The sequence below is a fragment of the Salvelinus fontinalis genome, chromosome 11 (assembly GCF_029448725.1).
Source record: "Salvelinus fontinalis isolate EN_2023a chromosome 11, ASM2944872v1, whole genome shotgun sequence".
Lineage (NCBI taxonomy): Eukaryota > Metazoa > Chordata > Actinopteri > Salmoniformes > Salmonidae > Salvelinus > Salvelinus fontinalis.
Genome location: NC_074675.1, coordinates 10,739,415 through 10,762,023, shown reverse-complemented (window position 1 = coordinate 10,762,023; position 22,609 = coordinate 10,739,415). Strand labels below are relative to the sequence as shown.

The 22,609-nt window shown below is 42.1% G+C and overlaps 2 protein-coding genes across 3 annotated transcripts; both read right to left on the bottom strand.

The window, feature by feature from the left end:
• Positions 1-3,592: 3,592 nt before the first annotated feature.
• Positions 3,593-14,797, bottom strand: LOC129864999 (dual specificity tyrosine-phosphorylation-regulated kinase 4-like). 2 transcript variants are annotated; one of them, XM_055937382.1, is made up of 15 exons: positions 14,462-14,797; positions 14,104-14,173; positions 10,181-10,270; positions 9,128-9,301; positions 8,852-8,966; positions 8,489-8,652; positions 8,224-8,360; positions 7,949-8,089; positions 7,616-7,754; positions 7,379-7,460; positions 7,084-7,256; positions 6,908-6,968; positions 6,268-6,397; positions 5,686-5,882; positions 3,593-5,532 (listed from the first exon to the last, which is right to left on the bottom strand). In XM_055937382.1, exons 1-15 carry the CDS (start codon positions 14,491-14,493, stop codon positions 5,249-5,251), a joined length of 1,989 nt encoding a protein of 662 aa, XP_055793357.1. In that variant the 5' UTR covers positions 14,494-14,797; the 3' UTR covers positions 3,593-5,248. The 2 variants fall into 2 exon arrangements, with proteins under 2 accessions (XP_055793357.1, XP_055793358.1); XM_055937383.1 differs by lacking the exons at positions 14,104-14,173; positions 14,462-14,797 and adding an exon at positions 10,943-12,215.
• An 84-nt stretch (positions 14,798-14,881) lies between these two features.
• LOC129865000 (RAD51-associated protein 1-like) lies at positions 14,882-19,397 on the bottom strand. The gene is made up of 9 exons (XM_055937384.1): positions 18,936-19,397; positions 18,608-18,654; positions 18,338-18,482; positions 17,519-17,625; positions 17,221-17,313; positions 16,930-17,067; positions 16,620-16,820; positions 16,344-16,514; positions 14,882-16,198 (listed from the first exon to the last, which is right to left on the bottom strand). Exons 1-9 carry the CDS (start codon positions 19,031-19,033, stop codon positions 16,071-16,073), a joined length of 1,128 nt encoding a protein of 375 aa, XP_055793359.1. The 5' UTR covers positions 19,034-19,397; the 3' UTR covers positions 14,882-16,070.
• Between the last annotated feature and the right edge of the window lie 3,212 nt (positions 19,398-22,609).

The window sequence follows — 22,609 nt, the reverse complement described above, 5'->3', positions numbered from 1 at the left end:
ATCTATTAGTCTATGCTAGGTAAAGCTCTGCCTTATCTCAGCTCACTGGTCATGATAACAACCCCCACCTGTAGCAGACGCTCCAGCAGGTATATCTCACTGGTCATCCCCAAAGCCAACACCTCCTTTGGCCGCCTTTCCTTCCAGTTCTCTGCTACCAGTGACTGGAACGAATTGCAAAAATCGCTGAAGCTGGAGACTTATATTTCCCTCACTAACTTCAAACATAAGCTATCTGAACAGCTTACCGATCGCTGCAGCTGTACATATTCCATCTGTAAATAGCCCACCCAATCTACCTACCTCATCCCCATATTGTTTTTATTTACTTTTCTGATCTTTTGCACACCAGTATCTCTACTTGCACATCATCATCTGCTCAGTTATCACTCCTGTGTTCATCTGCTGAATTGTAATTACTTCGCTACAATGGCCTATTTATTTTTTACCTCACGCCATTTGCACACAATGTATATAGACTTTATTTTTTTCTATTGTGTTATTGACTGTACGCTTGTTTATTCCATGTGTAACTCTGGGTTGTTGTTTGTGTCGCACTGCTTTGCTTTATCTTGGACAGGTCACAGTTGTAAATTTACAACTCCGACCTGGCCAAGATAAAGCAAAGCAGTGCGACAAAAACAACAACACAGAGTTACACATAAACAAACATACAGTCAATAACACAATAGAAAAATATATGTACAGTGTGTGAAAATGTAGAAGAGTAGGGAGGTAAGGCAATAAATAGGCCATAGAGGTGAAATAATTGTAATTTAGCATTAACATTGGAGTGATAGATGTGCAGATGATGATGTACAAGTAGAGATACTGGGGTGCAAAAGAGCAAGAGGATAAATAACAATATGGGGATGAGGAAGTTGGGTGTGCAGTGGTGGGTAGTATATTGTATTGTAGTGGGACATCTGAAAAAGCTTAGCGGTGATGTCGCAAAGGAACACCAAAAGAACACCAACGATTGGAATCTATTTGGATGGGTTCAGTCATTATTTGGTGTTATGGGAGTTACAATATTTAATTGGTTGATTTATGGCTTAGTGATCTTTTCTACAATAATGCTTATTATAACTTGTGTTAAGGAATTGTGCAGCAAAGCCGTTGAGACTATTCTTGACATGCCATTACTGACCCCTGAAGGACACGCCTCAGAACACTATTTACCTGATTTATTTCCTATGTCTGATTACGAATATGATAATCCATAACATTGAGGTAAAAACATTAAGTTAATGGTGCAGCATGTCCTTAGGCCATTCTCACGGTGGGGGTTATGTGAATGGTGCCCCCAAGGTAGAGTTAAGGGCCTACTGTCATGGTGACCCTGTGGCAACATGGACAGTCTCAATGAAGTGATTGCCTCATATGTTCCTTTGCCCCTTCTGAGAATGAATTACACTATGTGAAGGGTTGAAACACAATGACAACGGAGGTAATTCACTAAGTGTAAGAAAGTCTTTCATTTTTCCTCATGTTAATGTTTGTTTAATGAAAATGCTTGTAAGTAATTTTCTATTAGGTTGAGACAAAATTAGTCATGCTATCCCGTGTTTTACTATTTAAAGAATTGTCTCGTTATATGCTAGTGTTTTTTCTAACCTGATACAAACTTGGCTTTGTGGGACTTAGTCATGAGACTGGTCTTACAGGTAAGTGCCGTTTGGGTGCGATCACAGCATGTGACATCCCATGGGTTTACTAGCTTCAGGAAGTCACATGTATGGAGACTTGCAGAAAATAGCACCTTATAGTGTTTGCTGTTGTGAATGCAGTTACACGGTTGAGCCCTCGTGCTATCAACCCCGTGCTATCTTAAATCTGCACATACAACTAATTGCCTTTTATAAACTTTCTGCTGACTGCCACGTATACAAATAGGATGTACTTCTCTAAAAAAGCTGAGAACCGATACTGTTCATTGGTTGTTAACTGTGCAACTGTTGAAGTGCATAGTAAACTGCTTAATTTTTGCAAATCTTATAATAAAGTGTTGTTTGAAATAATCTGCAGCCTCTCTTCTCTTTGATTAGAATTTCTACAACACGATCGACTAGGAATGCCTTGGAGATCTCCCAGTAAATCATGATCGATCAGTTGGTGACCACTGCTCTAGAAAGTTGAGTGAAGTTCAATCTCGTGCTTCTCTCATCATCTCTCATCATTAAGGGCACCAGCTATTGTCTGTGGGGCTCTCTTAAATAACAATGTTCAGCGAGCACTGAAAAATAAACAAGAAAACCATTAAAATTACAATTGAAACATGGTAAAAAATACATATTTCATTTTAGACATTGCCAATGTGACCTGGTTATGTATACATATAGTGCTTGAGATATAAAAAAGAAATGTCCCTTTTTCAGGACCCTGTCTTTCAAAGATAATTCGTAAAAATCCAAATACCTTCACAGATCTTCATTGTAAACGGTTTAAACACTGTTTCCCATGCTTGTTAAATTAACCATAAACAATTAATGAACATGCACCTGTGGAACGGTCGTTAAGACACTAACAGCTTACTGACGGTAGGCAATTAAGGTTAAGGAAAACTTAAGACACTGAAGAGGCCTTTCTACTGACTCTGAAAAAAAACAAAAGAAAGATGCCCAGGGTTCCTGTTCATCTGTGTGAACGTGCCTTAGCTGTGCCTCAGCTGCGTGCCTCAGCTGCGTGAAAGTGCCTTGCATGCTGCAAGGAGGCATGAGGACTGCAGATGTGGCCAGGGCAATAAATTGCATGTCCATACTGTGAGACGGGACGGACAGCTGACAACACCTGCACAGGATCGGTACATCCGAACATCACACCTGCAGGAAAGTTAGAGGATGGCAACAACAACTTCCCGAGTTACACCAGGAACGCATAATCCCTCCATCGGTGCTCAGACTGTCCGCAATAGGCTGAGAGAGGCTGGACTGAGGGCTTGTAGGCCTGTAGTAAGGCAGGTCCTCACCAGACATCACCGGCAACAACGTTGTCTATGGGCACAAACCCTCAGTCGCTGGACCAGACAGGACTGGCAAAAAGTGCTCTTCACTGACGAGTCACGGTTTTGTCTCACCAAGGTACTCTTCCTGCAGGCTCATCCTGACATGACCCTCCAGCATGACAATGCCACCAGCCATACTGCTCGTTCTCTGCGTGATTTCCTGCAAGACAGGAATGTCAGTGTTGTGCCATGGCCAGTGAAGAGCCCGGATCTCAATCCCATTGAGCACGTCTGGGACCTGTTGGATCGGAGGGTGAGGGCTAGGGCCATTCCCCCCCAGAAATGTCCAGGAACCTGTAGGTGCCTTGGTGGAAGAGTGGGGTAACATCTCACAGCAAGAACTGGCAAATCTGGTGCAGTCCATGATGAGATGCACTGCAGTACTTAATGCAGCTGGTGGCCACACCAGATACTGACTGTTACTTTTCATTTTGACCCCCCCTTTGTTCAAAGACACATTATTCCATTTATGTTAGTCACATGTCTGTGGAACTTGTTCAGTTTATGTCTCAGCTGTTGAATCTTATGTTCATACAAATATTCACACATGTTAAGTTTGCTGAAAATAAACGCAGTTGACACTGAGAGGACGTTTCTTTTTTTGCTGAGTTTATTACCACAAATATTTCATATACAGGTCACACCTTAAACCAATAAGTTAATCATAACAAAATTGTAAAACGTACATTAAATTATGTACTGTTCAAAAGGAAATATAAACAATTTCTGATCATGTTACAAATATAAAAACACTGTTTTAAAATTACTTTCTCTAACTGGAGCATGTGAAAAGCAACAGCACCAGTTTCCTTAAAAAGAAGCTTACAGAGAACAAAAAAGCTACCTTCCTTCATTTGGCCCAGGTTTTATTGAAGAAAGCTGAACATTGTAGCAAATTGTCCTTTTGTCAAGGTAAAAGAATTTAATCAAAATATATGGAACTGCTTTGATGAGGAATTAAAAGCTTTTTAAGAACTATGTTTGTGTGAGGGGTAAAAACAGACGATGCATTGTGGGTCAGAGAGAAGTTACTTTGGATGCTGAAAAGCACATTTGAATAACAAGTGGTGAGGATCACTGGTCAGAATATTCCTGTTTTGTAGACACTGGGAAACTTTGTATATGACAATGACGTATGAAGAATATCAAACCATCCAATCCCAGTCCAAGCTTGGCATTTCAGGTCATGAAAATAACATTCCTTTTCATTGACCACTTGAGGGGCCTGTTTTTGAGCTAACAGTTGTCAGCTCGACAGCCCTTTCACTGACTTACAAGTGATTGTCATTTTATTCAGTAACACCTAGAGTTTTATGAATCTTCATAATAAACTAGTAATGAAACAATACCAATAATACTATGGTCAACAACCACAAATGATTGAGTCAAAGTCAAACTCCATAAACATGGTAAACTCTGAGTAATCTCTAGATCAGTTTGTGCACACTAGTGCTTAACGTTTTTCCACTATCACCATCATCTCTGTGCATGGGAGATGCTTCGTGCCTTAAACATCACATCCATGGCACGGGCAACTCCTTGGGCTTGCCATGCGTATTGCAGTGCAAACACGTGGGCCGGGGCTTAACCTATGTATATTTTGGGTCAGACATCCGTGTTATCAAAGCCAAAACTTCAATTCTAGTAGAAAACATGCAGGGATTTAGCCTATTCAAAGAGCTTTAAACCTCTGGCAAAATGACAGTAAATGTGGCTCGGCCTAACCTGGCTATACCTACAGTGGAAAACAGCCAACTCTGGGCATTGATCTGGGTTCTAAGCCGAGGGATCCCACCTCACAGAATCTCTCAGCCATTTTAAACTAATGCAAGTGACCTGTGCTACTTTCCAAGCTTATGACAAGTGAATGTGGCCACATTCTAGACGCAATAAGCCCATTTGTGACTACTGCAATACCAGAGAAGACCAACATTTGCTGATACACAGCTCATTTAACTCTACCCAAAGACTCTGTGTTCCAAAGACCTCTCCTGCAGCGAGACAGAGTCCAAGCGCTAAACATACCGTTGGACTAGGAAATATATTCTATATTGCAGCACATATATAACAAATTGATGACCCCCTACATCTACAAAACAGGATACACTCCAACCATGACCCCCATTTAATGTTATTAATATGTGTCTTATGTTTGACCTCTGATGATATTAACCCTGATGTGACCTATGCATCCCCCCTCCCCTCAACCCCCTCCCAGCCCCAAGCCCTCTGTCCCTGGGGCCTTCATGTGATGGGGGACAGGCCCTGCTGGGGCTCCAGACTGTCCCTGTCTGCGTCTGCAGTGTACTCCAGCTGGGGTCTGATGACGATGTGGACTGATCTCTCCCTAGATACCTCCTGCTTGCTGCTGCTAACAGCCCTGGTGCTCTTGGTCCTGCCCTCGCCCATCTGGCCCTCGGCCGAAGCCCCGATCGGACGCAAGCGCTCGGCGGACGCCAGCTTCACAGAGTTCTCTCTCTTGGGCCTGTCTGTGGCGTTGGAGAACGGGCTGTAGAATGCCTTGTCAACTGCGTCAGAAAGGCGGAAGTAAGATGCCTGTTACTTCATGTCAATCATAGAGATGTGGAGAAAATGTATTCTTTGTGTCAATTTGCCACTCTCAAAGTCCAAAAAATGCCTAGTGCATTTTTTATGGTATGGTAGATGACTGCTCCTCTTACCTATCTTGTTGATGAGGGCTGGTTTGTTGGGAATGTGCTGCTCTATCTTGTTGTTCTTGTTGTTCTCCACGTTGCTCAAGCTCTCCCTGGGTCTTCTCACGGTACTGGTCTTGGGCCGAAACTTGTTGGAGCGGGCCCCCTGGATCCACTCATGTTGCATGGCCTCGTCAGGCGTCATGCGCTTCTTAGGGTCCCACCTGACAGAGAGAAGAGAGCAGAGAGTCAGTCAGAGGGAGAATCTCAATTGCATACACCACGCGTGCTCTGTCAGAGGTCCCTCCCCTCTGACCTTCTCCTCCATTGGGTTTTGAGATGGAGGCGAGGAGAGAGAAGAGAGGAAGTGAGGAGTATGCAAATGAGATTCTCCCAGAGAGAACCAAAGGTAAAACCCCACACTGGGCTTCCTTGTAGATTTCAATCTCAAATCGGCCTCACCTGGAGGAGTAAACGGTAAATAAACTTAAGTCAATAATAATGCGAAAGAGGGCTCGCTTCACATGACTCCTTAGTATTAGTAGTATTTGAGATTGGGTAATTCTATGGCTGTGTTATTGACAGGTGTACAGTATGCACAGTACGTACGTGAGACAGTGTTTGATGAAATCCAGAAAGACAGGATCGTTGGTCTTCAGGACACTGGCCAGATCCTTGGAGTTGGGCTGTCTCTTTCTCCCCCTGCTGTTGGTGATGTTCCTGGGGTTGCCCTTGGAATCTGCACAATCCCAACCAGTGATTAATCAACAAGAGGATCTCTTACTAAGAATTATAAACCGGGTAGTTTGGGTCCTGGATGCTGATTGGCTGAAACAGCATTTCAGCCATGTGTATATCAGACTATATACCACGGTTGTGACGTAAACATACTTGTTTACTGTTCTATTTATGTTGGTAACCAGTTTATAATTGCAATAAGGCAACTCTGGGGTTTGTGGTATATGGTCAATATACCACAGCTAAGGGCTGTATCCAGGCACTCCCTTTCACGTTGTGCCTAAGAACAACCCTCAGCTGTGTTACATGGCCAATATACCACACTCCCTCAGGCTTATTGCTTAAACATCCTCTGACACTAAAATTATGCAAATCCCTATGTCAGAAATGTATACATTTAACTGTGATCCTATTGGTACATCAGTAGAAGTGAAAGGTCTCAGTTAAACAGAATTTCAATCAAACAGTCAAAGAGAAAACCATGTGACTGTATTAGATCAAAAACACTTACCAAAAAAATGCCTTTTCCTGGTCGCTGTCGACAAGAAATCATTTGGAGGCATTCCCAGCACCTAAGAACAAATCAGGTGAACACGCACACTGAGTAATACATCACCGTTGCCAAACCACAAGGTTGAAAGAGCCATTAACAAATAGAACATGGTATTGTAGGTACTAGGTAGGTACCTCCATGATGCAGGCAATCTGCTCCACCTCACTCTCCCCAGGGAAGAGGGGGAAGCCAGTGTAGAGCTCAGCCAGGATGCAGCCAAAGCTCCACATGTCAATGGCCATGCTGTAGGGATGGCCCAGGAGCACCTCTGGGGAACGGTAGAAGCGGCTCTGGATGTAGGTGTAAACTGTGGCGGAGGAGAGCCAGGAATTAGGTATGCTATAATGTGATACTATAATGAGTTTGTGCCCCCTGTTTGCCTACTTGCTCTAACCTTACATTAGGAAACCTACAAACTAAGACACTCGCCTCTCTGCTGCTCGTAGCAGCTGGAGCCAAAGTCAATGACCTTGATGTTGCCTTGGCCTTTGTGTGACAGAAGGATGTTTTCCTGGAAAATAAATACCCAAGTGTGAGCATATCCTCTCTATCTCCTGTGGCACCATTATACTGAACCAACAATGAATATGTGTGCAAATATGCTTCACTTTTCAATAAGTAATGTCAAGGTTGTTAGGGGTTAAAGGTCATGGCTAGGGGTCCTACCGGTTTCAGGTCACAGTGGATGATCTTCTCTTTGTGCAGCATCTGCAGGCACTTGAGGAGGGAGTAGGCAAAGCGGCGCACCAGGATCTGGCTGAAGCCCTGGAAGTTGTTCTTCTTGATGAGTTCGTACAGGTTCACTCTGCACGGTCAACGATAAGCAAACATCCTTTAGATTGAAATGCCCAAATAATCTCCATACTACATGTTTACCTCCTGTGGATGAAATATAGCAGAAGTATTCTCTCCTGAACTAAATAAACAAATAACAAAAAGGTATTATTGTATTTCTGAATATGATCTTATATTTGGCCCTACAGTGTCCGTCAATCCTACCCCAGGAGCTCGAAGGAGATGCAGAGATGGTTCCGGAAGTAGAAGTGCTCCTTCATGTGAATGACGTTGTGTTGGTTGTCTCTGTCCTTCCGTCTCAACGCATCCAGGACCTTCAACTCCACCATGGCCTGGTGGTGGAACCTGCAGACAATCATAACAGAGAAGCAGTGTTTTAACATGTGTCATAGCGTGTCATAACATGTTATTAGTGAAAGGTTGGTATTTGACAACCCAGCTGTGCTATGATATGCTAGCTAGCTAGTGGTGTTAGTCACCTTTTCTTGTTGCGAATGACCTTGATGGCGACAAGTTCATTGGTCTTGTGGTCCAGGCACTTCAGGACCTGTCCGAAGGATCCTTTTCCGATCACCTCGAGCACCTCAAACCGGAAGCCTATGTGGTCATGCGCGACCTGCAGAAAAAAGGGCATCATTTACTTTAAAGCAATACTGCAAAAACTTTACTCTATATAGCACTAAAACTGGTTCTGAAATTCACAGAGCTTCTTTACTGCTATCTTTGTGCCCATTTTTATGTTACCTTCAGATAGCCTCCACTCTCATCGTCGTAGCCAGAGTTATGGGGCAGGCTGGGGGAACCCTCCATCTTCTTGGCATCCAGGCCCAGGTACCAGACCTCGGAGTAGTCCATGATCTCCTCCTGCTCATGCTCAGTCAGACGATCTTTGAACACCTTCAGGACCTCTGTATAGGAGGGAAAAGAAATTCTGTCAGCAAATCCCAGTTTGCATTTGTTTCTTCCTGATTAAATAAGATCAAGGGACAGAAAACTCTTTCTCCTTTAGAATTGCCAATACTAAATCGCCAACACCAGCACCTTCCACCAATGCTTCCCTACTCTCCAACTCCTACTCAGACCTAGTCCTACCCTTAGCCCACACACCTGCAGGAGACATGGGCAGATTGTGTCCCTCAATATTCCTCTCCTGCTCCTGATTGTTCTTCCTGTTGATGGACTCTGGCAGACTCTCCACTGTGGAGCTCTGTGATCTCTCATCCTGTCAATTGTAAAACATTCAGGAAACTAACTAGTTGCAGAGGTTTTGCATGGTAACAATTTAACACTTCTAATTTCTCATCAGAATGTTTCATTGCTTCAATATACTAGGCTCTAAGTACATAATACCAAGAGATTAGACTAATTGTAACAAGGACTCACCTGGAAGCTTTCCTGGTGTCTAGTTCCTGAAAGCTGCCTATCACAGGTGTTCTGCAGGCCCTTGCTGGTGATGTTGGGCAGGATGCATTCGGACAGGTGATGGTACTTGACATTGTTTACAACCAAGGGCTTAGTATCCAGCTTGGGCAGGGTGCCTTTGCCCGAGCCACAGTTCTACAGCCAGAACAAGAGAGAGAGGGAGGCAGAGAGAGAAGGACCCACATTTAGAGGGTCATCCAGGTTAAATCTACAGAGATAATACAGGTGTTGTTACATAACGAGGTTGGAGGCACTGGGTGTTTCAGGTTTTCCTGCTGATTCAGTAATGAGGCAGCAAGTAGCCTGTGGTGCCCAGAAAGGCCTGCAAGGGCGAGAGTGAAGCAGGGTCTAAAGCCTTGGAGGTCTGCTTTTCGACAGAAGCTTTCACTGCAGCCCGACTCGGAGTCTCTCTCTCTCTCCATTTATTTTTCCTTCACTCTCTCTTTGTTTATAGGCTACTAGTCTTTCTCGGTACTCTATGTAACACATCCTCTCAAAAGCTGCCCAAAAAGGCTAGGTTATACCAGGGCACCACCTCTGACTGAATGATAGAGCTGTGCTGTAGTCACAGTAGTATGGCTCTCTTGGCCTTATTGATTTGAACTGAAACAGCGCTGCCAAATCGAGAGGAGAATTTCTATTAATAGAACGCACTGTTTAATATCCAGGGCTTTACTGCAGTCTCTGCAAGATTAATTATTCATAAAGAGCTATATATAGCAACATGGTACCGAAGACAGTTACCTCTGCACCCGGCAGGCACGTTTTCACACTGTTATTTAGGCCATTGAATCCTTTGGGATAAGGCAAATTACTTTTCATCTTAAAACTCAGGATCCAATCAGCAGGGACTAACTGGTGATAACTACCCTGCTCCGTCTTTTCAGAGGTGCGTGCTAGGCTGTTCCGTCATACAGTATTCCCCCACACGACCAGATCATGACACATTAATCGTATTCCCCCGCACACCCACAGACAAGAGCAGAATACTGGAGGACCAGGGAGTAGGTTTACCTGCTGCTGCTGGTAGGCCCGGCTGGACCCAAGGCGTGTGCATTCAGGTTGGAGTTTGTGTTGCTGGGAGTAGTCATCGGGCTTCCCTGTCTGTGGGGATTGGATGGAGAAAAGGATGTCATATAATATGCGCGTGGTGAAGATGGACACACTCGTGCACACACCTACACATAGGCACACGTGATTTTGCTTGGCCCCAGCACTCACACGTGCGCACACACACACCGACTGCATATAGAAAATCTATGAAGGCCAACGTCCTAATTAAATTACAATGTATTTTTAGAACTAGCGATGATTCTAGTTCTAAAAGGGGAGGGGGGGGGGGGGGTATTCCACTATGGCTACAGTAGACACATTAAGCCCATTTTTGAATACTGCAATATAAAAATGTGCAGTAGCCCAAATATATTGTGAATCCAGTGCTGACACCAGCTAGGTGTCAGCTGTGACAAACAAATCATATTAACCCAGTAGACCCCAGGAAGCCAATGATCCATTCCTGAGCACACCAAGCTGTAGATCATGGGGATTGAAGTGGGTTAGTCCATCTGAAGGTCAGTGGAACCATGAAACCATGGGAGTAATTGTGTCAATGCATTGACATCTGATTCTGAAAACAGTTGGAAAGTGTTTTCAGACCTAAGTACAGTCTGTACAGTACACTTAAAGTTAGCGATGAAAGTGCAGAGGTTCCAAATACAGTACTGTGAACTAAAACAAAATGCAAAAAAGACCATGTTGAATTTGTTTAAACCTCACCTTGATATGAATTTCTGGAAACATTGCGTTATAACCCGGGTGAATTCCAATTATCATCGAGAGTCACTCCTAGTTGGTCCACGTGAGCGCACAGCTTGAAAACATTCCCAGGCTCAATTTTATTCCCGAGTAAACGCAGAAACCAATATTCCGCTTTGCATCAAAACGACGTTGGGGCTCGGTGGTAACTGCAGAGTAGTGCTGCTGAATAGTAATGAACGGACTGTAGATGCATAAAAATGCTTTGTCGGCCGAAGATTATGGAGAGTGTGCAAGCTGTTGTTAGACTGACGCCCATATCGTCGGAGAGCCACCGGTTAGGGTATTCTAGGGTCACAGTTTATTCCACATCGACAAGCCTTGGACACCCGGTATAGATTGCTTGTCAATTCATTCAACTGTCCAACTCCACACAGAGTCCTCTGGTACCGCATACATAACTTTCCAGGCATAAGAATCAATATTGCGCGTAAAACCGTTATGTAGCTGGTAGCTTATAGAACCATGTACAGTATTTGCCAAGTCCCCCAGCAAAACAAAATCCGTCGACCGTTTGTGACCAAGCTCAAACAACAACAAATCCCCTCTCTTTAGCCCGTGTATGACACCATTTTTTTCTTAAATCGCAAAATCCTTGAGTTGAGTCTTCGCGGCTTTTATCTCACTGTGTAGGCCTACTGAAGAGAATGAGATGCACCTACACTGGATCAACGCTCACGTGTCAGACTCACTGTCCGTGAACTGAAACTCAGAGCAACACTGCTGAATAGCAACCACACATCTGAGGCTAATGATTACTACTTCACTTTAGTCTCCCACGAAGGTACCATCAAAATAACCACATTAAACATGGAATATTGAATGACACCACAACAGCTTTACATTTGTAAAGATCTTTAGGTTGTAAACATGCAATTGTCAAAAAACAGTACTAAATCATCAAATGTTTAATCATTGGATCCGTTTTTAATCACACACACACACACACACACACACACCGCTGTGTCTTCCTATAATTGTTGGGGGACCAACAATTAATTGCCATTCAAAATCCTGTTTTCCCTAACCCTTAACCTAAAACAGCCTTTTCATAAGTGAGGACAGGAATGTCCTCACTTCTCAAAATTGTAGTTGGTTTACCATTCTTGTGAGAACTTCTGGTACAGATATTGTAAAAAAAAAAAAACGAACGCACGCACGCGCACCTTATAATTGAAAGTGATTTACACATCAAGGCAAACCATGTGCTAGCTCATCCAGAGTGGAGAATCCTTTGAGATGTGGAGGAGAGGCATCTACACTTTCACATGATTCATCCTACATACCCCAAGCGTGAAGTGGGTGGTACAGTATGTTCTACTGAAGCCTACGTCGGCACGGTCAGTCATCTCGGGGGTAGACACGACTACATAACAGTAGTTGTTTCATAACATGTTTTTATCAGTGCTAACAGAAAATAGCTGTTTTCTTTCAATTGCTACCCAGTGTATTTCTCTCACCTTTGACATACCATCCATATATGTTTTTTTTGCCATTACACAAGCTGCAGTCTCCATGGTGATATGATTTCCAGCTTCAGTCCACGATATTGAAGAAGCCTATAGTCACAACCAGTCCTCACTAGTAAGCCTCCAGCCTTAATCTGTTCATGGCTATAGGCTAAACCCAGATTTTTTTTAATGAAGACTGACTTCTTAATGCAGTGTAGCAGTTATACCCAACAGTGCGGTTGAGGTAATTGGGCAAAGGTTCATTGTCCACAGTGCATAAAATACCATTGATTATTTGACAATATTTTGGGGCTTATAACACTAGACTAACTGGAAACAATTTTGCAAAGGTGAAGGATAGGCCTTTTTATTTTCTAGTGGAAACAAAGGTGTGTTTTTCCTGCAGCATGATGGAGTGCACCAGTAGACCTGTGTTGTTGTTGGTGGGTGTTTATTCTCTAACTTTAGTAGTAGGAGGCATCCAAGGCTAAGGAGTAAGGAGGGACCACCCACTGGTCTAATCCAGATCAGGCTAAAAACCCTGCCCTGGACTGACAGCCACAGAGACACAGAGAGGAAAACCACTCTGGAAGGAACAGAGCTAGGAGCATAAGCACTGTGGTGGACATCAATAGCTACACAACCCTGAGAGCACACAATGCAGTGTTAACTATAGCAATATAACTAAAACACAGTGGCCAAGCCTACATCTCTATTGTTTAGACCTCCACACACAAACCAAATGCACTTCATGCAGTTTGAATTTCTATGATCAAGTCCAAGGTAAATCCGACAATAATTAAGAGCATTCAATAACAACCACCTCTTCACTGCTGATCCAGAGAATGTCTTAACAGGCATTAGTAAATCAGCCTTTTTTGGAGTCTTAACCTTGTCACCATCCTTGTGTCCCAGAAAAGGCCGGGGACAGACAGACTTGGCCTGTGTAGCTTTCATCATCAGCCCTGGCTGAGTTCTGACAGTACATGTTCCAGAGTTTGAGGTAGATCGTGCCGCAGCCAGCAGCCCTAAATAGACATTTGATCAGAGGCGCAGTCTGTATAACAACATCTCCAGTAGCACAGAGATGTTTCCTGAGTGCATGGCATGTAGAGGGAATTCATAATCTCTCACTATTTCATATTCATGCCTTTGGTTTCAGGCTTCCTCTCATTGGTATTATACAGGCAATGAATTAGCACCACTGGATCAGGAAGTCTCCCACACTCCTGTTCTTGTTAATTTTATGTGGTGGCTTTTTTCCCATTCCACATTTTATATCCTGTCCTCCAGTTGTCCAGCTATTTTTTATCCCAAATCCCAGGTAGCCTACAGCAGATCCCACTCAGAGGATATGGACTATTGTTTAATTTATTTGGGACTGCAGCATTGCACATAGAATTCAGAATGTGCAGAGACAGAGACTGTGCTACTCAGATATCAATCAATGTGTTTTTTTAATTGCTAGAGGATTGAGATGTAGCTGGGGGTAGGGCTTCAGATTGATGGTAAGCTTACCTTCTTCCTGTGGTAGGCCTGGTTGGATCCAAAGCTGGAGTTTTGTTAGGCAACTCTGACTGTTGGATTGTGGGCTGATCTCAAGTGGCCAAGATATGATCTAAGAGTGTCTGCTAAATGTCTATATTGTAAATGTCAAGAGAAATACATTACCTTTTTCAACAACGGGAGATGTTGGTTCCTGTTTTCAATAAATCTCTTCAACTTCTTTTTCATTTCTTTCCTATCGAAAACAGAAAAGTCATCAACTTGAGATGTTTATGGAGTCTCTGAAGATATGACATACATGGCTTTTTTTGTAAAAAATAGTGGAGTGATCTTTTGTGGATAGTTTTTGATCCCATTTGTCCATTATCCCTTTTGATGTTTGTATAGTAGATTTGAGTAAATAACACAGCAATAGAATGAAAAAATTGGAAACGCACTAGAAAATTTGGCAAATTCACGGTAAAAAAAAAAAGATTGATAAACAAAATCAGAAATGGAAGTCATACAACTAATTCACACTTACTTTCGCTCATTGGATGGATTTACTTCGCTCATGTCCGGTGTTTACTGCTGCAAGGTAACAGAGTAAACTAAATATTGAACTCAGTCAAACGCAATGGTCAAAATGACTATGCATACATACGCGTCATGTCATTGTGATTTCATGATGTCGTAATGGAGATACATTCGGACTGACGCCGGCGCGCTGTTGACTGATCAGCGCTAAAAGTGAAATCAACACGTAAAACAACTCATTATGTAACGCAAAAAAAATCATTATAATCTTTGGTGATTCACTTTCCATTTCTGGTTTTGGGAGCAATGAGAATTATCATTCACTCAAAAAGTAGCTGTCCACAATGTTCCACAACACACGGAGATGCTGAACAAACTCATTAGACCTATACAGGCTATACTGGAAACATGCTCACCACATAAAAAGTTATAGTTTCTATTGAATCTTTAATGTTTTATATTTACACATTGTACAAAGCTTTCGCTAAACAAACAAAATCCACAAAGCTTTAAACACAAATAGAACACGTACATAGCCTATTCTACTGGATTTTCATAAAATCAAGGTAAAACGTTGTATAAAGGGGCATTCTGTAGTTGCTACATCCATTATTTTACTTTTAAAATTAATGATATTAGCCCATTGATTCTTGAAGAATATAACTTATAAATAAATGGCTCATGAGGTTAGTTCAATGGTCATATACCCCATCAGACCCCAAAATATAAGCTGTTTTACTCCCAATGTTTGTTAATACATTAAATGCAAACACTACCCACTGGGCACAGCCTTCAGTTCAACTTCTCGTTTTGATGTACATTTAGTTTAGTTGACAACTAACGTGAATTTAACATGAAATTAACAGCAAATGTCATGTCGTTTTAGGTTAAAAGTTGGGTGAAAAAAAATTATGAAATACCCTTACCTTGACTTTTTGAAAATCCAATCAGTTTTCCACGTTGATTCAACTTCATCACATAGATTTTTTTTGGTTGAAATGGCGTGAAAATAAAGTTGATTCAACCAGTTTTTGCACTTTGGGTATATAGCCTCAAAACATGGTTAAAACTAGTTTTGATATCATGGATGGTCAGTCCTTGCATCCACAGCTCTATCTATGAATTTCAGAGTGGTTACATTTCTCCAGCCTCATCCCTCAGCTTTTACCGAAACAGGGGCAGGGTCTCCGCTTTGTTATTGATTCAACTACTGATTGCCACTTTAACAATGATAATTTTGCATTTTAAGATAATTACATCCAGCAGAGTGCGCCATTGCACCATTTCTTTACATGTTTGAGTGAAAACTAAACAGACAGAAGACAAAAACCTCTCTGAAATAATAAAAGACACAAAGGGTTTGAAATCTGAAGGCTTTGCTTTAGGCCGAATAACAGTAAAAGTTCGGAACTGACCTTTGTTAAGTCAAATGGTCCAAAAGATGAGCTGTTATAAAAGGAGAGCATGTATGACACCAGACTAATAATAATTAACAGTACAATGTGAATGCCTCTTATTTAAAATAGACAGATCTAGAGGATTACAAAAGGAATCCTGAAAGTCAACTGTCAATTACGCAGAGAGGCACAAAGCTCCTCACTGATAGATAGGTGGGGTCAGTGACTAGCAACACTGGGGTGTAGGGATTTGACCCGCACCATGCGAGATAGTCCAAGTCTTAGACCCTGCCCTGGAGACTTCACTGGGGCACTCTGTGATGAGCCGGGACTTCTTCCAACGTGACCTGATGACAAGTTGTATGAGAAAAATAATGGGTGAACTGGGTCTTAAAATGCCTGAATACAAGGCACAACCTTGTTTCCAAACATGCAGTCCTACACCTGCTTATGAGATTACGATGACCTCCTTGACCTTTCAGTCAGTCTTACCTGGAGGATTCCACTTGGGTATTCTGCCCCCTGCTGGACTGCCAGAGACTGCAGGTCTGCCTGAGACTGCAGGTCTGGAGACAGGAGAAGCGGCAGGGGACCTCTTGGGCACGGAAGCAGGCTTGGCAGTTGGACTTCTACCTAAGGTGGGAGTTTTTAGACTGGGAGTCCCTGTGAGGCACAGAAGGACAATTTGATTGAAACTCTGCAGGCTGGGAACATAAAGAGATTGAGTTATTAGAATGGCAGTTCATAGTTCTTAAAGCTAATAAGTACCTGTCAAATGTGGTTTGGTTTTTGGTGGTTTTGAAGGCTGCTTTTCTTCCTTTGAGGCCGCCTGAGGTTTAGCTTTTGGTTGCTCCTTCTTGGCTGTCTTCACTTTTGTGTTTTTTTTCTTTTTCTCTGGTTTCTTTACTGTGAACTCATCATCATCACCACTTTCAGCTGGATCACTGAATTCAGCATCACTCTCTGAATCTGAATAGAAAGGAATATTCAGTATACAGTACACAACAAATGTGTGTCATGAAATACACCTGGAATGTAGAAAAACAAAGAGCATATGCCATTTTGTTGCTATGACAACCTGGTGTCCCTTTGGGATTGTAGTCCTCATCGCCATCCTTCAGCATGCTCCTTTGCTGCTCTGTAGCCTTGGAGGCTGCCTTCCTCTGTCTGGAGGGGGCGCAAGGGGATCCCCGATCATTCGTGATCTGGTCAAGGCCTATGGGAGGAGATTATCTAATCACAAAGGGATCACTAGTGTCTGTGAGATGTAAAGGCATGGGATCCAATAATATGAAATAGATTTGTCAGTGGTGGGCATGTGTAGCATTACCACCCATGCACATGCATTTTAGATATCAAAAATAAATACCCAAATGGTTCATGTCCACACTGCAGTTGGAAAGGCGTAATGATGGATCCAGATTTTCACCATCTCTTTGCGGTTGATTCTTGACATATCTTTCTAAAAATAAATAGGATAAACTAAATTAAATTGCAAATAATTGTTGACAGTGAGTGAGACATGTGAGTCATCTCTTCTCTACTGTATGTAATGTGCACATTGTGATGAATCTACCAATGAACCAAACCAGTCCAAATTGCTGTTTTGCTGTTGAACAGCAATGTTTCAAACACCAGTTGTAAAGAATCAACAGTCCAATGCAAACCTGGAATATAAGAACAGTGTTCCTCATTTATCTCTGTGGTTTTAAGCAACGACAAAGTAAGAGCTGCTTCCAAATCTCTATCATACAGCTTCTCATCCAATGGTTTCCTGAAAAACACAGGTACAATTCTAATACATTAAAAGCCTTTTCAAAGGGACATGTGACAAAGTTGACATGTAACACGTGATATGTGTAGGGGAATTCTGGTCATCCTGAGCTGCACTGCTGAAGTTTCACAGACAATACTGATCAACATAGAGCAGATTGATCACAAGGTTACATTCAGAGTCACTGTCACTCTGTATCACCATGACACATCAAAACACCCTTACTGCCACTGGCCTCAGAGACCTTGCCAATGATTCACCACACATTGTGTCTTTTTGTGATTTGATGCATGGCAGATCACAAGCAACGCGTCTGGCTAAAAGACTCATTTGAGTTTGAGCACTGATTTGTGGAGTTCTCTGGGCCAGTGGTCAGCCTGATGTCATTACATACACCATCTAGACACAGTGTCCCTAATACTGCCTGCAACTGGGTATTTGTTATTGTTTATCTGTCACTGTGCAGAATAAGGTGAAGGGGCACTGACAGAGGGCAACAAGGACATTCAGTGTGTTTGTGTTCTGCATGCATGCTTCTGTTTGCATAGCCGTGGTCACACACTACAAAATTGTTAAGAATGTTTCATAACTTTTGTCTCCACATCATATTTATTGAGGAACAAAGAAACAACAAGAAATTCTATTGAATATACAGTGTTGTTAGTCAAACCTTTAAGGGTTGTTTCTGCTTGTTTCTGATTCCACTTCCTACCTGTCCTTGTGGCCTATGGGCTGTGAGCCAGTCTCTTGACTGGAGGTCTTGCTTGAAGATTTCTTGCTTTTCTCCTGTGCTGGTTCTTTCACACTCTCCTTGGCTTTTTTGCTGGGTGGTGCTTTCACAGAGGCAAAATCATCATCTGTTTCACATGATCAGAAACAGTGGAACGCATGATTACATACAAACCATAAAAGGAGAATGGAATTGTAACACCAACTGGCTATTTACACCATAGATTAATGAAATACATTGGATTTGACATACCATCATCCAAGTCCTGGAAATCTGAGTAATTTACAAGCTTTGTCTTCCTGTCAAAAAAAAAAAGAATAATAAATAAATAAAAACCGCGAACAAGCGCGTTTATAAGTGACAAGATTTCGCAAGATCAAGTAGTCTCTCTAGACAGACGGGTTGCCACCCACAATGTACCAATGTAGGTCTGGGATTTCCGAGACTAAAGATCAAGCAAACCAATACACTTCTCTAGTCTGTGCTGTCAGCTCGTACTACTGGCTGACGTTACGTTAGCAAGCTACTGTAATAGCTAGCGAGTCTTAGCTAATAAAGAAGGTAAGCTTTGGTTACAAACCTCGATGGTCGCTCCATATCAGTTTTCTTTTCTTTAGCGATGGTCAAAATTATATTATTGCTCAAATGTTTTACTGATCGTGTCATAAAAGTAGCCATAAAACATACTATGCAGATTTTCAACAGTGGTCACTGGTCCACGAAAACAAACTTTCAATCATCCCGCCCGAAAATGTGATTACAAATCTGACGATTCAGATTCGATGATTCGTCGTTTGTTCTTCCCTTGTGTGAGACAAAGGGAGATTTCGATTTCAAATCGTTGCGTCCTGTCTCCTCTCTCTTCGTCTCCTTCTCAAAACCGAATGGAGAAGAATGTCAGAGGGGTGGGACCTCTGGCTTTCTCATCCAATGTGTCATGAGAAGGAGACGAGGACAGAGGACGAAACGAGAAACAGTGGAGATCTTCCCAAAGATATTTATAACCAACCCTCCTTGTTCCATCTGTGTGAGCTGGTGAGAAGAGGCGAATCTGCTGAGAAGAAATGCAACTTTCACGAATCTGTAACCACATGTCTATGATCAGATTATACCAAAGTATCATTAAAGATGAATCAAAAATCATGAATCAATTAACAAATCGATAAGTCTTGTGTGGTACAAACATTTTTTGTGCTTTTTAAAAATTGATTTGTAAATTATGTCATTGAACTTGTAGATGTAGCAAGTGTTATGTGTGGCCTCTGTTTCAGGGCTAAAAAACTCAAAAATTAGATTAGCTAAATTTGTTTTTTTGTTGTGTGAATTAACGATATCAATTTAATTAGAGTTGTACAGGTTTAGCTACATACATAGACATTTTAAGAAAGTGCAATGGTTTAAGTACTTAAGTAAAAATACTTTAAAGTACTACTTAAGTCATTTTTGGGGGTATCTGTACTTTAATTTACTTTCCTTTTTGACAACTTTTACTTCTACTTTACTACAGTCACAAAGAAAATACTGTACTTTTTACTCTATACATTTTCCTTGACAAGACCAAAAGTACTCATTTCAAGTTGAATGCTTAGCAGGAAACAAAAATGGTCAAATTCACGCACTTATCAAGAGAAAATCCCTGTTCATCCCTACTGCCTGACCTGGTGGACTCACCAAACAGGAATGCTTTTGTAGCTTTTTTTTGTAAATATTATTTTATTTTATTTATTTTTAGGGGGTGCTATGTTTGTAAATTGTGTCAGTGTTTAAAACACGTAAATGTAAAAAAATATATAACATTGTGTCACCTGGTTTTATTAATTTGAAATTATTTATACTTTTACTTTCACTTTTTATACTTAAATGTATTTTAGAAATTACATTTACTTTTGATCCTTAAGTATATTTCAACCAAATACTTTTAGACTTTTACTCAAGTAGAATTTTACTGGGTTACTTTCACTTTTACTTGAGTCATTTTCTTTAAAGGTATCTTTGCTTTTACTCAAGTATGACAACTTACATCGGCTGATGTAAAAAGGGATTTATGAATACATTTGATTGATTGATTGATTGGGTACTTTTTCCATCACTGTATTAAAGGTTAGTGCTGGCTGTGCTGGTGCAAATGTTTGAGGTAGTTTTTGGTAAAGTAGTCCTGGCAGATGGCACAATTATTTATTTTTTGCCATTTGTTATGTGTGTCCATCTGGAATGTATGCAGCCGGCTATACACTTGTGTCCGGCTTGTACATAAAACATCCTCCATTCAGGATGCAAGGGTGTCGATTTCCTTCTTAACTAGCTTTAGTGGCGAGCCTCCAGAAAATAAACTGGGAAAATTATGCATACCGTGTTCATAAAAAATACACGCCGTTCAGCCAGGGGTAAACAACAGACTGCTGCAACCGGATCGGCTGAACATCGAGAAGTACAGTAGCGTTAGCCACTCTAGCATGGTGGTGGAACATTGTGTTTTATTTTTAAGACATTAAGCATATTTTTCCAGCTTTTTCCTGGCAGCTTCCCATTAAAGCTGTGCGTCAATCTAAGTAACAAAATAAAATAAAATAAATCCCTGTCAAAATGTTTCAGTTTAAACTAGAGATTTCTGTTTTTTTGCATGGCCTGCGTCTCAATCCGCCGCATCCACATATGTTGCTTTTCGCAATTGAGGTGGAAAGCGCCAACCATGAGTGTCAGACCATGAGACATCCCGAAAATCAGTCTTCTCACAAAAACGTTAGTAGTGTTTGAACGGTTTGGGTTACAAACTAATGTGACCACTTTATGGAAAGATGTGGCTCTCACTCATCTGAAAGTAACCTCAATCGCACTGCACACTGCCCTTTCCCACCTTGACAAAAGGAAAAGCTACAGCGCATTCGTAAAGTATTCAGGCCTTATTCAGCCTTATTCTAAAATTGATTAAATAGTTCCCCCCCCATCAATCTACATAGAATAGCCCATAATGACGAAGCAAAAACAGGTTTTTAGAAATTTTAGCAAATGTATATATTTTTAAATTTTTAATATCACATTTACATAAGTATTCAGACCCTTTACTCAGCACTTTGTTGAAGCACCTATGGCAGTGATTACAGCCTCAAGTCTTCTTGGGTATGACTACAAACATGGCACACCTGTATTTGGGGAGTTTCTCCCATTCTTCTCTGCAGGTCCTCTTAACTCTGTGAGGTTGGATGGTGAGCTTCGCTGCACAGCTATTTTCAGGTCTCTCCAGAAATGTTCGATCGAGTTCAAGTCCGTGCTCTAGCTGGCCACTCAAGGACATTCAGAGACTTGTCCCGAAGCCACTCCTGCGTTGTCTTGGCTGTGTGCTTAGGGTTGTTGTCCTGTTGGAAGGTGAACCGTCAACCCAGTCTGAGGTCTTGAGTGCTCTGGAGCAGGTTTTCATCAATGATCTCTGTACTTTGCTCTGTTCATCTTTCCTTTGATCCTGACTAGTGTCCTAGTCCCTTCTGCTGAAAAACATCCCCACAGCATGATGCTGCCACCCCCATGCTTCACCGTAGGGATGGTGCCAGGTTTCCTCCAGACGTGACGCTTGGCATTCAGGCCAAAGAGTTCAATCTTGGTTTCATCAGACCAGAGGAACTTGTTTCTCATTGTGTGAGAGTCCTTTAGGTACCTTTTGGCAAACTCCAAGCAGGCTGTCATGTGCATTTTACTGAGGACTAACTTCCGTCTGGCCACTCTACCATAACGGCCTGATTGGTGGAGTGCTGCAGAGATGGTTGTATCAGGTAAGACCCAGATGCAGACTGTGTCGAAGTAACAATGTATATTAGAGCAACAGGGACAAAGGTACAGGAAGGCAGGCAGGCTCAGGTCAGGCAGAGGTCGGTAATCCAGAGGTGGGGCAAAGGTACAGGATGGCACGCAGGCTCAGGGTCAGGCAGAGTAGTCAGGAGGGTGGGCTCAGGGTCAGGACAGGCAGGGGTGAAAACCAGGAGTATGAGAAAAGAGAGACAGGGGGAAAATCAGAAGCTGATAGAAAAACCCGCTGGTAGACTTGAACAAACAAGACAAACTGGCAACAGACAGACAGAGAGCACAGGTATAAATACACAAGGGATGATGGGGAAGATAGGCAACACCTGGAGGGGGGTGGAGACAATCACAAAGACAGGTGAAACAGATCAGGGTGTAACAGGTTGTCTCTCTGGAAGGCTCTCCCATCTCCACAGAGGACCTCCACAGAGGACCTCTGGAGCTCTATATAGACAGGTGTGT